The sequence below is a fragment of the Psammomys obesus genome, unplaced genomic scaffold, assembly GCF_907164565.1.
Source record: "Psammomys obesus unplaced genomic scaffold, mPsaObe1.curated_primary_1811, whole genome shotgun sequence".
Classification (NCBI taxonomy): domain Eukaryota; kingdom Metazoa; phylum Chordata; class Mammalia; order Rodentia; family Muridae; genus Psammomys; species Psammomys obesus.
In genome coordinates, this window is record NW_026596069.1 from 34,339,469 (window position 1) to 34,355,864 (window position 16,396).

The 16,396-nt window shown below is 38.5% G+C and overlaps 1 protein-coding gene across 3 annotated transcripts in view; it reads left to right on the forward strand.

Annotated features, from left to right (window-relative positions):
- Window positions 1–16,396, forward strand: part of Homer1 (homer scaffold protein 1) — a 100,149-nt gene that overhangs the window by 67,458 nt on the left and 16,295 nt on the right. For 2 of the 3 annotated variants that reach the window (XR_008722209.1, XM_055625290.1), the window contains exons 6-7: window positions 14,842–14,877; window positions 15,935–16,091. Coding sequence is in view for 2 of the 3 variants with exons in the window: in XM_055625290.1 (XP_055481265.1) it covers window positions 14,842–14,877; window positions 15,935–16,091 (193 nt within the window). In the remaining variant the exon portion in view is untranslated. The remainder of the gene's footprint in view (window positions 1–14,841; window positions 14,878–15,934; window positions 16,092–16,396) is intronic. The other variant, XM_055625291.1, reaches the window with a different exon arrangement.

The window sequence follows — 16,396 nt, forward strand, 5'->3', positions numbered from 1 at the left end:
TATGCTTTGGCACAGTGTGCGTGTATAGTTGAAATTATTTAAGTTCCTCCCAGATGGCAGTACAGATTCAAAATGTATAATATATCAGTTAGTATTCAACAATAGACTCATGTAAATTTAGAGCCCTGCCCGAAGATAGAGGATAAACTCATAAGCTCTTGGAATGGATTATTATAAGGAGATAAGCTTCAGAAACATATTATCTGGTAACTAGACTTAAAGATTGAAACATGTTGATAAAGAAGCTTATAGGTTGAATTAAATCTATACTTGTACATTCGGAGTTTAGCAGTATTAATATTAATTAGTTAGACTGGAAATGTATTTCAGTGAAGTCCTAAATAGGTAAGTTCAATCGTAAATGTGAATGTGCAACCGAGACACACACACACACACGTAAAAATAAACAAATGGCAAGCTGAAAATAAATTTGTTCTATAAAGTGACTTTCTTAGCAACATTCTATCAATCTATGGGAAATGATGGCATCAGATAAGCAAGGGCTCTTTGGGCAAGCAGGATGTAAACCTTTAATAAGTGATACAAGACTTTGTCTGGAAAAGTAGTATAGACGTCTAGTAAATAGTGCCAATTGCCATTTTACATGTGAGTCACATCTACCTGCCCAGCATAAGTTCTAGACTGTTTTATAAAAGTGAAGCATTTTACACAAGGGCCAACAGAAATCACCCTTGCATTTTAATCCACTGAAATTCAATAATATTAAATGAAATGCCATTTCGTGTTTTTTTTTAGATTTTCTTCCTGGGGAGATATTTTATAATGATTACTTTATGTATGAATGTTCTAAAGTCTGATGCCAGATTTTGTGCAGTATCCTTAGTTCTTTTAAAGACTAAGCGATAGTGGGGTGTATAGAAGTCTACCCATTCAAGGGTAGCATCCCTAGATGCTCTTGGGTTGCACTGTGCTCACATGTACAACCTAGGTCATGTGTGCTAATCCGTGCTGCCCCTATGATGGCCTCAGAAACATCCTTGAGGATGATGGGACACCTGAAAAATGTTAGAAAATACTATTGACTTAATATATTTAATACATTGACTGAATTAAGTTTGTGAAATATATAGACTGGTAGGCTGGCTATTTAATAATTATCAAAATGTAACATCACATCTCAATAAAATAGAAATGTAAGTTTTTCTGTAACTATGGTGTTCAAATGCATAATCTGAGTTTTAAATACATTAGTTTTAATCCTTGCAACATGAGTAGGAATTGGAGATTTTAATAAGTAGTGTTGTTGCCACTTTACAAAAAGGAGAACTTGCAGAACAGAGTATAAGACATTTTCCCAGAGTCATCCTGGAAATTGCAAACAGAAACTTCAGTTTCCGTCCAGCTTTTTAACTGAATTATAGATGCTGAGAAAATGTACTTGAAGGGATAAATGCATCCATTTTGCATTTTGGTAGAGAGCAATATAATCTATTGAAGTAATAATTTGTATTTTTCTCCCATACTTGATATTTTTTTTTAATTTACAAGTCTAAGTCTAAATCAGTGTATAACTTCAGCTTGCATTGCCATTATCAAAGTGTGGGCAGGGAAAGGAGGGAGAAAAAAGAGGGAGATAAAGGAGCTGGGAGGAAGGACAGGAAAGAACAGGAAGTTTGCTTGGCTGGCATAGTAGGTACTTTTCTCATGACTATGTTAAAATAACGGAAAGAAATGAGAGAAAGCAAGAGCGTTTGTTCTTAACATTTGAAAGGATACAGTCTCTTCTGGCAGAGAAGGCTGCTCAGGGTGTGTACAGTGCTGCTGTTTGCATCAGGTCAGCAGGCAGAAAGAGAGCTCAGATTCTAATCCTCAATGTGTCCCTTCCCAACAATCTGCTTTCCCCAGCTTTGCCCCACCTCTTAAAGGCTCCCAAAGCAGAACCACCACCTGGAGACCAAGTATGTAAATACAGGAGCCCATGGAGAGCAGTGCTGAGTTCGAACCGGAACTTTCCACCCCTGGCTCAGGGCCACCTCCTAATGCAAAATCCATTCACTTCCAACTCCTGAAAGTTTCTGTTGCTTCTACAGTTCAGCACTATGCAAAGAGACTTCAGGCAGACTTTTAGCCATTGGCCCCTGTAAAATAAAAAACAAGTTACCAGCTAGGAACGTACAGTGGCACAGAGTGAGCATTCCTGTTTTTAAAAGAAAAAAATGGAACGTACCCAGGAAGACCAAAACAAAACAAACAAACAAACAAACAAACAAACAAAAAACTGCAGGACAAACACCAAACCCTGCAGCTCCTATCAAATGTGCAGCTCTGGTAATGGCATTTTGGCTCCCAGCAGGCTTTGCAGCATGTTCTTTCCTTTTGAGATGCAGATCTTAACTGAGATACTTACTGAACCAAACCTCCGTAGACATTCCGCATCTTCTTCATATAAAATTCAGAAAACATAAATGTCCAACTTTTGTCAAATTTGTCAGACCATTCTAAGTTGCTAAAACTTTGTGAAGAAGAGTCACTCCTGACTATATTAAGCTCCAAAAACCATTTTGCACTGCTAAGCATTCCTGTGGATATGCTGAGTAACATCAGCAAGTGCAGGGGTTTGTTATTTCCCATGCACTTCGCTATTCACTTTTTAAAAAATGTATCTGAAGTTGTAATTTTACTCTCAAAAGATAAGTGTTCTCATGGTGTGTGGGATCAGAGGTCAGTGGCAGAGCACCTGCCTAGTACACACAAGGCTTTGGGTTCAGTCTCCAGCAAATTTAAGATTAAAGTGTTCTAGTCATGACTTGAAGGAACAGCTTGGCAGCTAGACCTCCAGATCTGTATTTATATGGTTTCACCTAAAGTTTTCTACCAATCAGTAATAATTGTAGAGATACAGTTTATCTGGTTGAAAATAAGTTACCATGAGTAAAGACAATCGGGCATTTATTCCAACAGGCTGTTCATATGGGTGAGTACAGTGTACGACAGAAGCTTCTCACAGGCTTGGAGTGTGTTTTTATTTGGGGGTTTAAGTAACCCAGTGTTTAATAGTAAGCTCCTACTTTTACCACATGCCTCATTTGCCCACAGATAGCAGCCTAGGAGTACTGATAGGAGTAGCGTAGCCTTTATTCAAATGTATTGCAAAACTGTTTCGTTCTTTGTAAATACAGGCCTAGTATGCACTCCATTTTCACAAAGTAAAATTTCCAAACTCTTCAAGAATTTCATCCCAGGCGCTGGAGAGAGAACCCAGGTTAAAAGCACTGACTGCTCTTCTGAAGAGCTCAGGTTCAATTTTCTGCACCCACATGGCAGCTCGTAACAATCTGTAGCTCTAGTTTCCTAGGGATCCAGCATCCTTTTCTGGCCTTCTGGGCAACAGGTACACAGACACACATGCAGGCAAAACACTCATTCAGATAAAATTAATTTCAAAAGAAAAAAGAATTTCATCCCCGCTTTAATATTTTTATTTTTGACTGGCATATTCTGATCTCATTTACTTTTACTAATCCATATTCTAAACTCATTGGAAATCAGTTTTTTGGTTTTTTTTTTTTCAGTGATTTCTGCATGGGATTCATTTCTCAGCACCCTGTCATGTGACTGCATACAGCCAATTATAGATTATCTTTTAGGCAATGAAGCAAAGGGAAAATTGTTAGCTCAGTGAAAGAAACTGTAAATCAAGTGCCTAGATCTAATTCTAGTTCTTCAGTGTGTCTGGAAGTTAGTTCAATCAGCTTTTGCATATGCACAGTCTGAGTTACTTCAGATTCATAGTAATGAAATTTACTTGTAATGTGATAGTGTCACATGAAAAATTATTTCAAAAAGTGAACATGGTGATACATACCAGCACTTAGAAGGCAGTGTGTGGATCTCCGCATGTAAGGCAGCCTGCTTTACGTAAGAATGTCAGGTCACAGTGATATCCTGTCTCAGAAACAGACAAAAGAAATTCAGATCACAAAGAGGATTGTTCAGATCAAGGAAGACAGTTTTTGTGATGTGTGTGCTGATTTGTACTTTCCTGGAAGACAACACTTTCACTGGCCATTTCAGTTGTATCATTATCCTGCAGCTGAAATATTGGCTCTTGCTAAACTAACCTGGTGGTGGAACCAATGTGACTCTGCCATCTTGGCAAGAAAAGTGGGCTTTCTGGGTTATAGAGACCTTTGCCACTATCCAGGCTGACTGGAGAGGCTTTAGAAGATGAACCAAAACACTACCCTTGACAATAGCAGTTAGGCTGTTATTAATTCTCTGTCACCTCCCCTTGAAGTCATTTGATCAATGCCCTTACCTTGGCATGTTATTTACATAGCTTAAATATGACTAACAGAGTTGGAAATAATGAATCTGCCTTAAATGACACAGAAACAAATAAACATTTGTTCATGCCATCGCTGAAGCATTAGAGAGTTTTGTCTTTTGATTATAGCCTCTTCAAAATAAAATTAAGCTGTAAAATTTTCTGATTCTGAGTACCAAATAATGCCCATTAAAAATACTAATCACTACTAGTCTCTAAAAGATGAAAAATTTTCATGGCAAAATATTGGGAAACAGATTTTACTATAAAATATCTATTTTCTTCCACCCAATTATAGCATTGGCAAAATCTCTGTTAATGCTGTCTGTTCAATTCTGCCAGTACCTAGAGAGATTTCTGCTTTTAATGGTTTTTCTCAAACAATGCTTAGTAGCATGCCAAGCAGTTTTTGAATGACTTTTTCTCAAATGACCATCATTGCAAGAAAATGTATTTTCAAGTCATTTAAAAGCTAAATCAGCATATAGTTAAAATACTTATCTTGAATAGGTTATGGTTATAATTTTAGAATCTAGGAAATTACAGAACAAGCTTGAATTTAGTTGACCTCGCTTTTGCAAAAGCTAGATATGTCTTCATAAAATTTGAAAGAAGCAGCATTTTTTCACTTAATAAATACAGCTGAGGTCATAAAGACCTCCGTAGTAGGGAATGCTGGGAAAAGCAAGCTCTTAGGAAATGGTTAGTTGTTTTGTCGTTGTTTGCCTGTTTTCGAAAGGGAAATCAATGTAAGCGCTAGCCTGTATTAATATAATACACTTGTGATTCCTAGTGTCAGCTTAGGCCAGGTCTTTTTATGACGCTCTCAGGACATTCCTGAGAGCCACCGTGATTTTCTCCATCTTAGTAAAACAGCAAGAAGGAAATTGCTTTTTTGTCCTCTCCAAAATCTAATGCGAAGCTGTACAGCAGTGCTGAATGTTTTATGAGCTATAAACACAATGAAATTCAGATTCAAGTTTCAGTGTCTCCCTTTCACCATCAGAAGTCAACCATAGACAGTACTCAGTGGCTTCTGTTTACTTAGTTTCATGCTCCTTTATTAACTTGCTAAATTCATGGAGGTCTACACCACAAGTTTAGACTTGTCATAAGTAACAAATCTACAGTACCAAGCAATTAAGCCTAAATCATTCAGTGAGTACCTGATGTGGATTTGACTTACATTACATCTGTTTCAGTCATTGAAATCACTGATTAAAAGAGTCCCTTTAAAATATATAACATTAAATTTCTAGGTTTTCCTTAGCTCATTGAGGTGCTTTGAATATTCTTTATTGCTTATTCATATAGGGGAGGACCTAATATTTGAGTACCTTTCCATTTTATGTAGGCTGTGAAGAAGTTGTTATTAATCCTCATTTTACAGATGGAATGTAGTTAGGCTGAACAAATAACCCAAGGGCCCATAACCATCAAACTCCTAATCCTATGCTTTTAACCAGTCGTTTTAACAGCCAGTTCTTGCTCAATGTGTATGTTCTTCACAGCTTAGAAGTATTTATAGACTGGCATAAAGGCCTTCTTGTACATTTGGAAGCAACGTCATTAATTCTATAACTTTCTCAAAGCCAGTGATATTTTACTTTCTTTACAGGAGCTAAGTAAATTTTCTATTTTCTCTGATTTCTAAGCTGCCTTTGATTATAAAACATAATACTGCATTCACCATGAAAAATCATTATAAACTAGAACTGTAATAGTTCTTTTAGACAGACAAAACTCCCGTAGAAAGACAGGCCATTTTTGTTAAAATTGTGTCTGGTTTATGTGCATGTGTGCACTCAGGTATGCCTGTCTGTGGGTGAGAGGGTGTGTGTACATGTGCGCATATACAGCCCAAACATTTATATTGTTTGTCTTCCTATTTTGTTTCCAGCTATACTTTGACAGGGTATTTTACTGAGCCAGGAACTCATTTCGCTAGCCAGACTGGCTGGCCAGGGAGCACCCCCCATCCCAACATCTGCCTCCCCAGCCTAGGGATTCCAGGCGTGCACATCTGTGCCCAGTTTTTTTATATTGCCGCTAGGGATGAAAATTCAGGTACTCATGCCAAGCACTGAGCAATATCCCCAGCTCATAGAAGCAGGCTGATTTTCTATACACTTGAGGTTTAGTAATTGGTTTAATGAGTTCTTATAGCTTCATCGTGTCCAGATTCTCACTCTTCTGAGTCACTTCTTGATGTTATGGTTTGTTTGTTTGTTTGTTTGTTTGTTTGTGTGTTTGGAGGCAGCTCATTCTGTTTGCCTGGAAGTCACTCTATGGTCTGGGCTGGCTTCAGACTTGTGGAAATCTTTTTGATTGAGCCTTCCAATTACTAGGTTTGTGGCAGAGGGACAGGGGCTTAAGGCCAGCTTGGGCTACCCCAAGAAGACCTGATACCCCGACCCTAGGGTTGAGGGAAGCGCCTCCAAAGAAGCACCCTGATTAATAACAGTAGGCTTTGAGTACTAAGGCAAGTTATGTAACCACGTAGTCATTACTAACAGTAGGCTCCCCGTTCAGGGTGGGAAGTGAACCAAATAGCAGGCAGACTCAGATCAGGCAGGGCTATGTAGTGTTTCCACTTAGGGATTCAACTTCATTCTTGATACAGAGAAGCATATTTGGGGGTGGAGGGGAAGCATGTTGTACCGTATTTGTAAGGATTTTGAAAAAGATGTAAATGTTTTCTTAGTGCTGCCTTATTAGCATGAGTGGAACATACAGGCAAGAAGTGACTAGAGATTTTAGAGAGTCCAGTGACAGACCCAGAGGCCTGGAGGCCTGGGAGGAAGACAGTTGTCTTAGATAGTCCAAGTACCCATCACATTGGCTTATTCAGAGGTTCAATAAATACACTGCTCTTATGTCAGGCTCTCAGTTTTTGGAGCATTTTCTATTAACTTACTACTTTAATGAAGCTTACTGCTTTCCTCCCTTTAAATAAAGGGAAACTAAAATTGAAATTCAGCTTAAGGGTGATAGTTTTGAAGTGTTCTGACTGCCTTGTAGATTTGAAGCCAAGAGAAAACTACTTGGTCCTTTCTGAAGGGAAACTACTGAATAACCGAAAGCATCCCCAAGAATAAAGAATTATTTTGCCTTATCCCAGCATTCAATCATGAGATAATAGTGTTTCAGTGTCTCTGTATCATTAGACAAATTTGTCATCTTGGGAACTTAAGATATAACTTTCAAGACTGTTTCTACAATAAAAGACCAAATCATCCCTAAGAACACCCGCAATTATTTTCTGTTAGTGGAAATCAAACTTAGGGCCCTCAATCTCCACTGCATTTTTAATAAGTTTTTGTTTGTTTGTTTAAGACAGGGTTTCTTATGTAGCCTTGGCTGTCTTGGACTTGCTTTGTAGACCAGGCTGGCCTCAAACTTACAGAGATCTGCCTGCCTCTCAGAGTGCTGGGATTACAGGCATGTGCCACCATACCCAGCTTTAAATAAGTATTTCTAAAATGTAAAATACCAACTTATAATTACACTGTCAGAGCTAATCTAAACATATCAGTTACTGCTAAATATTAGTCAAATAGGAGGAAACCAATGTCTTAGAGTTGAAGATAAAGGAACATATATTTTTCCCCAATATTGGGAAGGATATTAAAACATATGTATGTAAGAATTAAGCACATCTGAGATGACTTATTCATAGAACTTCCTTTAGTATGACAACCTGTGGAATTTATAGAAGTTGAAATTATATTAAGTCATTCTAATAGAAGCATTTACATACTTCGTAGCTAAAGGAATATGTGTATAGCCACAGGGGAAAAACAAAGATAAGCACATACACTAAATTGTATTTTACTGTGCTTTAGAAATATGATGACCCAAGGAATAACTCAAAGTAGAGGAAAAAGGAATGTTTGGTGAACGACTCAAATTTACCCCATGATAAAATCCTGGCTAATAGGCAAATAATTTGAGATCATGCATTCATTTACCTTGTGATCAGTATAAGAAAATGTAGATGCTGTGGATTAGAGAGATGACTCAGCAATTTTGGTTTGATTCTTAGCACTAACATGGCAACCCATTGTAATTCCAGTTCTAGGGGATCTGACACCTCTTCTGGGTTCCTTGGGTATGGCATATAAGTGGTACATATAAGTGGCATATAAGTGGCGTACTGTATTATACACATAAGACGATAAAAATAAAGAAGAAAATGTAAAAAGCATAAAAACTTAATACTGGACTGCTTCCTTGCAGTACTCATTTCAGGCTCTGCAAGTTAGATCTAGTGTACTGTGGTCGTGTGTACTGTACTGTATGTAAAGTATCTTATACGAGACTTTTCTTCAACACCTATTTTCTTATTTTAGTATGATCAGCTGTGTTTCAGAGGTCTGAAGATTTTAAAAAGACTTAAAGAAAATCTCTTAGACAGCGTGACTGTGTCAGGTCTTACCACATTAGGGACTCAAAGCATATTCACAGAAATAAACAAGTATATTAAGAGACTGGGTACCTTCAACTTTTTCTGTCCTGTTCTTTGACCTCACTTCAGTTTCTTACTATATCTTGTCTATGCCACGCTGCTTTTGTATATTCCTGCTGCTTTAATCCTCCTTCCCCAACTATTTCTTACCACCATTTCTAATGGCCTGTACCCCTCCTTTTCTTTTCCTGCAGCACAGCCAGTCTGCTTCCTGCCCACCTAGTCTCTTTCTATAGCAAGCAAACAGGCATCACAGAGCCATTCTGAGACAGTTCTCCCAAACTTGAGAAAGTGCTTCCAGCCCCTCCAATATGTGCCATCTTACAGTCACAGAAAGAACATACAAAAGCTTGTAGAAAGCTTTTGACTGTGTTTTTGTAGTAAGATAATTGTATTAAAGGATCCTCATAGACTGGCACCCCCCTTTCTGACATAAATTTGCATATTTTGACAGTTTCTACACTTGTAAAGCTACAAACACAAGGTTAAAAGGTTCTTTGTTCTACAAGGTTCTCTGTGCCTTTCTTTTTTTTTAAGTCAACCCATTTCTGTAATTTATTTTTCATTTTGCAAATCTGATCTACAGTACTTACTGAAAAGTAACTCCATACTCCTCTCTGGTCCCCTGACACCATTCTTTTATTCCCTGGTCTTGACTGTGTACTTCAAATATGAGTGTAAACATGCAGTATCTGTATTTTTGATGGGGCTGGCCTTTTGTATGTAACATGATTGTCCTCAAGATTCATCTGTGTTACAGTACATTTCAGAATTTCCTTTCATTACATGTAGTTACATTCATTTTGTTGGTCCAGCCATGTTCTGAAGGACATTGGGCTGCCATCTACCTTTTGACTGCAGTGACTAACCCTGTTATGAGCCTTTTTGTCTTAAAATATTAGCTGGAGAGGATGTGGAGAAAGGGGAACCCTCCTCCATTGCAGGTGGGAATGTAACCTTGTACAACCACTTTGGATATCAATCTGGCGCTTTCTCAGACAGTTAGGAATAGTGCTTCCTCAAGACCCAGCTATACCACTCCTAGGCATATATCCAAAAGATGATCCACCATTCAATAAGGACATTTGCTCAACCATGTTTGTAGCAGCTTTATTCGTAGTAGCCAGAATCTGGAAACAACCTAGATGTCCCTCAGTGGGAAGTGTGGTTCATTTACACAATGGAGTACTACTCAGCAATTAAAAACAAGGAAATCATGAAGTTTGCAGGCGAATGGTTACCTCATCCTGAGTGAGGCAACCCAGAAGCAGAAAGACACATGATATATGCTCACTTATAAGTGGGTATTAGACATATAATACAGGATAAATATAGCTAAACAAGGAGTACCCTTGCTTAATCCTCATTCAGAAGAGCAAACAGGATAGACATCGGAAGTAGAAGACAAGGAACAGGACAGGAGCCTTCCACAGAGAACCTCTGAAAGACTCTACCCACCAGGTTATCAAAGGAGATACTGAGACTCATAGCCAAACTTTGGGCAGAGTGGAAGAAGAGGGAGATAGACCTGGAGGGGACAGGAACTCCACAAGGAGAACAACAGAGCCAAAAAACCTGGGCCCAGGGCGGGAGGGGGGTCCTGCAGAGACAGAGAGTCCAGCTAAGGACCATGCACGGAGAGGACCTAGACTACCCTGTTCAAAGGAAGCCCATTGGCTGTTCAGTTTCCAAGTGGGTTTCCTAGTAAGGGGTACAGGGGCTATCTCTGACGTGAACTCAGTGGTCGGCCCTTTGATCACCTCCCCCTGCGGGGGGTAGGAAGTGGCGCAGCCACAGAGAAAGATGCAGGAGCCTTGATGAGACCTGATAGGCTAGGGTCAGATAGAGGACCTCCCCTAGCAGGGAGAGAAGGGAGAGGGTGGGTGGGACTAGGAGGAGATGAGGGAGGGGGATACAAAGTAAATAAATTAATAAATACATAAGTAAAATTAAAATTTAAAAAATATGCTTACTTCAGCCCTCTTTTACTAATACAGTAGCACATGTTGTTAGGTAAGTTGATATCAATCTACATGTTTTATGATCTTTTTCTCCTTGTGTTTCAGTTTGGCTGATTTATAATAATGTTGTACAGTTACGTCAAGTTCCCTGAACTTGTCACAAACATTGTTTATCTCTATTATTTCTCACATAGTCGCTTGCTTCTTGCGTGTAGTTACCATTTCTCTGCTGAAATTCAGTTTGATAAAGCTTGCTTTCTCCTTTTCTGGTGTGGCTTCAGGTGGCCATTTGCCTTCCTTGCTTAGTGTACCCTGCTCTCTGAGTAAGGAACTGTGCACTGCTTTCTCTTCTGACAGTGGCTTCACTTATTGCTCTGCAGCATACAGTAGAGCCTGTTGAATGTCAAATATCGCATAAAAACAGCAGCAACTTATAGTAGTTGTCTCTTTGGTTTCAGGACCCTTTGTCAATATCTAAATCTGTGGGTTGTGTCAAGTTGAATAGTATTTGCATATATATTTCACTGTATACTTCACTCTAGATGAAGTGGACTAATGTAGTATATATGCTGTATAAATAGTTAACACTTTATTATTTAGGAAATAATAATAAGGAAGAGCCTGTTTATGTTCAGTACAAACAAAGTAATTTTTATCTCTCCAGCTAATGGTTGATGAGACCACAGATATGGGAGCCATAGATATGGAAGGGCAGATACTATATTTCCTCCTATTTGGGCATGATTCTTGTGTTAGCTTAGGACTTAAGTCACTCTTCTCTGGGGTTAAACTAGATTTTGATTTTGTTTATACTTTCACCTACCTCTAGTGTTGTCTTGTGCTTAGGGTCAGTGCTGACCTGCTGGAGAGATTTTTTTTTTTCCCCCTCAGTTCCACCTTAGCTTTTGGGTTGTCTTATACTGTATCCCTTCCACCACTGTCAGCTTGATGATATGGACACAGTCTTATTTATTTGAGGGTCTTCTATGGGAGTTTCTTAGCCCTCTCACAAAGATTGGAGACTGAGTCCTGGACTGTGCTCTGCTCTTCCTTAGCTATAGAGATTTGTCTCTTGGTCCCCAACTATAATAGGTCATTCCCTTTGTCCAAGGAAGTAGCCATAACAGTTTGAGCTTATCTTTTCCAGTAGACTAAGCCTGGGCTTGCCTTATAGCCTGAAAACAGTGAGGCATCTCCTTTCATCCAGGCCTCCTTTGTCTCCCTTGTTGCTTCCAGTCTTCTACCTGTCCTGCTTCTAATAGCACTGTGGTCAGAGCTTGCAGGGCAGGGTGACACCTGTGCCTGTGGTGTGCTTCCAAGAGTTTTAAAAACGCTCTTCTTTTTTTTTTTTTTTTTTGTTTGCTTTGCTTTGTTCTCTGAGACAGCGTTGCTCTGTGTAGCCCTGGCTATCCTGGACTTACTCTGTAGACCAAGCTGGCCTCAAACTCAGAAATCTGTCTGTCTCTGCCTCCTGAGTGCTGGGATTAAAGACATGTATTACCACCACCCCACCACCCTCGGCTAGACATGGCTTTTAATAACTTTCTTCCTCATAAGCACATAATATTCCATGTTATATGTATGACATAGTGAATAAATGTATTTACTTGGATTTAACCATAGTATACTAGACATTTGGGGTTATATCTTGAACTTAAGTCTCCTTGAATCTAAATAACCAGTAAATTTGAAGAAACTGGATAGCATGACTAATTTTATGTCAATTTGATACAAACAAGAGTCATCTGAAAAGAGGAACTTCAACTGAGAAAATGTCTCCTGGGTTGGACAGAGGACTCAGAGGTTACTTACCTTCCAGAGGTCCTGGGTTCAATTCCCAGCAACCACATGGTGGCTCATAACCATCTCTAATAAGATCTAGTGTCTTCTTCTGGCCTGCTGGCTCACATGCAGGCAGAATACTGTATAAATAATAAATTTTTTTTTTTTAAGTGAGAGAGAAAAAAAAATGCCTCCTTAAGATCCAGATATCAGCTGTACATGGTGGTACACACCTTTAATCCCAGCATTCAGGGAGGCAGAGGCAGGCAGATATCTGTGAGTTTGAGGCTTGGCCTACAAAGTGAGTCCAGGACAGCCAAGACCACACTGGGAAACCCTGTCTCAAAAACAAACACACACACACACAAACAAACAAACAAATCCTGCTGTCAGGAATTTTCTTAATTAGTGTTCAGTGTGGGAGGGCCCAGCCTATTGTGGGTGGTGCCATCCCTGGGCTGGTGGTTCTGGGTTCTATAAGAAAGCAGGCTGAGCAAGCCATGGGGAACAATCCAGTAAGCAGCACCCTCCATGGCCTCTGCATCAACTCCTGCCTCCAGGTTGTAGTTCTCCTTGAGTTCCTGTCCTGTCTTAAGTGATGGATTACAATGTGAAAATGTAAACCAAACGTTTTTCTCCCCAACTTGGTTTTGGTCATGGTGTTTCATCAAAGCATTATAAACCCTATCTAAAACACTGGAAAATCCTAGGGTAAATTGGAAAATGTTGCTAACCTACTTTAAACATATACTTAGATGTTTATATCTTTTCTAATAAGTACATTTATCATATGAATTAGGGTTCACCCTAAGGATCTCATTTAAATCCTACTTCTCTAAAAACCTATTTCTAAATACAGTCATACTGAGATGCTCTAAAAGTTAGGACTTTGATATATAAATTTAGGTTGTGGGGTTACCATTGAACCCATAATGAAAGACACTGAAACCCTAGTTCACATGTGGAGGTCCTGCAGGAAGACAGTCCGGTAGAGCCCTCTGCTACAACTGAATGGTCAGTGTCGCTGCTCACCACTAGTCATGTGTGGCTTGTAGCAATTGACTGACTGTATGAAGAATCTCAGTGAGACTGAAAAATGAATTTCTAACTTTATTAATGTTGAACAATTAAAAAGCCACATGCAGCTAGTGGCTAATGTTTGAGTAATGCTTGATTAACTTCTTATTTAACATGTAAAGAATGGAGGATCAGTATATTTAAGAGATGAATCCAGTGTCACAGACATAATAATTGGCATAAATAGATGTACCAAATTCTTTTTAAAATCATTTATTTATTTAGTTATTTTATAATCGTAGGCCCCTTTCTCCTCCTTCCAGCCCTACCCTCCTTCCCTCTTCCTCATATTCTCTTCCCTTCCCCCTCAGAAAATGGGACCACCCAACCCCACCTACCCATCCTAGCACATCAAAGTCCCATCAGGACTGAGCACAAAGGCAGCCACCAGGGGCAAGTGATTGAAAAGCATGCAAGAGATTCCTTGTCAGAGACAGTTTCCACTCCCCTTACTAGGGTACCCACAGGAAGACCAAGCTGTCCATCATATACATATGTGTAGAGGGTCTAGGTCAAGTCCATACATGGTCCTTGGTTAGGACATACCAAATTCTTAATGGATTTTCTATCAATAGAATAGAAAATAAAACCGAGAAAAATGGCATTTTAAAATGCTCTCATTCTTTTTCTATAAATATGGTGTGATTCATCTTTAGAATGGTATTTTTTTTGACAAGCAGATTTTAGAAATAAGTCATTTTTAAGTCATAAGTCTTTTAAGTCATTTTCATTTTTAATTTTAAGTAGGTTTGATATTTGTTTATAGCAAATTTTTAAATTAGTTCAATAAGATTTCAATTACCAGATTGAAGAGACCATTTAAATGAAGCACTTTTGGGGGAAACTGGTGTTTTAATAAAAACTAATCCACTTAGAGCAGGTGAATAGTTACATGTTTTTCCTCAGAAAACCGAAATCTAAAATGTCATTCCACAAAGGAATTTGAAAAGTATCTTCTTTGAGAATACAAATAGTTTGCTAAATTGATAGCTTTCTTTATTGCTTTATTCTGTCTTTTAATGTTTTGATGAGATACTGTTAAATGGTAAACTTTAGGAAGAATTTAAGCTGATTTTAGATTTATAAAAAAGTTATAAAAAACTGCAGTGTCCCCATATACCCTGTACCAGGTACCCATTAATTGATGTCTTGCATGTTTGTAACATGATGGTCAGACTTTGGGAATCAGCACTCCTGTGATAGTATCAACTATGTCTCTGTTTTTTACTAATGAGCCTTTCTTTTCTCTGTTGTTTCTTTGGCAGTGCTGGGGATCGAACCCAGGGCCTCTCTCACGCGAGGCAAGTGCCTTACGGCTAAACTACACCTGCAACAATGTTCCTTTTCTGCTTTGGGAACCTACCTAAGGATTCTTCATCGTATTTGCTCCTCTGTTCTGGTCCTCAGTCTTCTATTCATATTTTTAAAGTATTTTAATCAATTATTTCGAAGACTGTCCTTAAAGTTGGGATTATATGAGGGTTTTTTTTTTCTTATTTGATTACCATTTTTAGTTTGTTTGCTTTTCCTAAGTCTGTTATTGGAAATGATCTGCTGTCCTTCTCTGCCTATTCTGTTCGGTTATGGTGTGGGTATATCTTAAAACTGGCATCAGGACTTAGAAATTTTGATAGTGGAAACTGCTTTTTTTGGCATATTAAAAATACTATAAATACCAATTCATAAAAACATATGCCTTGTGATGCAAACTAATACTAAACACAAACTATTGAGGAAAGAAAGCTGTGAAAGACATTACTGGTTAATAGGACAGAGTTAGCAGAAGTTGGCTAATTGGAATAAACTTCAGTAATAAAAATAGAAAACCATCAAACAAGATGGTTCTCCATCGGGAAGTTAACAAAGTCATTCTCAAGAGAGGGGTCTTCTCGATGAATACAGTTGCTTTTGTAATAGAAGTTACTAGAACCAATTTCTTGGTGTAGCCTATTTTTATTGTAATTATAATAAACTTTTTATTGGAGCATTTAAAAAGTCTGAACAAGAAGATACGAATCAATAACTAAAAAAACACTACACTGCCTGTTTCATCCTTCCTATCACGTAAGACCCTTCTATGTACCGGTGAAGAGTGAGACTGCAGTGAACTTTGGCTCCCTAAACAGGAATATTGTTCACCCGTATAGTACATTGTTAGGTGTCATTTTTTGCTTTGGGTATAATGTATATTAATATATACTTGTATCACCTTTGTCTGTTTCATCTTTCCATGCTCATGTTTTTAATTGTTTGGTGTTATCATTCAAAATATTCTTAGACTATAAGCCTGACTAAATATTGTTGTACATTTAAAAATAGTTCTCAGTTAAATGATAAAATATTCTCATTTCATTTTAGTTCAGCAATCAGCAAACACTGGGAGGCTGAGCTAGCTACCCTCAAAGGAAATAATGCCAAGCTCACTGCAGCCCTGCTGGAGTCCACTGCCAACGTGAAGCAATGGAAACAACAGCTTGCTGCGTATCAGGAGGAAGCAGAGCGTCTGCACAAGCGGGTACGGGCAGGGCTGCCAGGACCAGGCTAATGCTTTCCGTGCTCAAGGGTAATTTGCAAGTAAATGCAGCACACGGACATCTGGGGATATTCTTCTGTTATCAGAACATATAAACGAGCTAAATTTGAGGTTTTACTGGGTCAAGAAAAATATTTCTCACAGTTAATGAAAATGAAAATTTTACAGCTTTTGAAAACAAATGAGCTGATGGCAGTTTCAACTCTGCCACCTTAGCTCTGCCCTTTGGGAACTTTTCTCCTTCAGCCCAGTACTTTTACTCTATAGCACAGGAATAATATATGTTC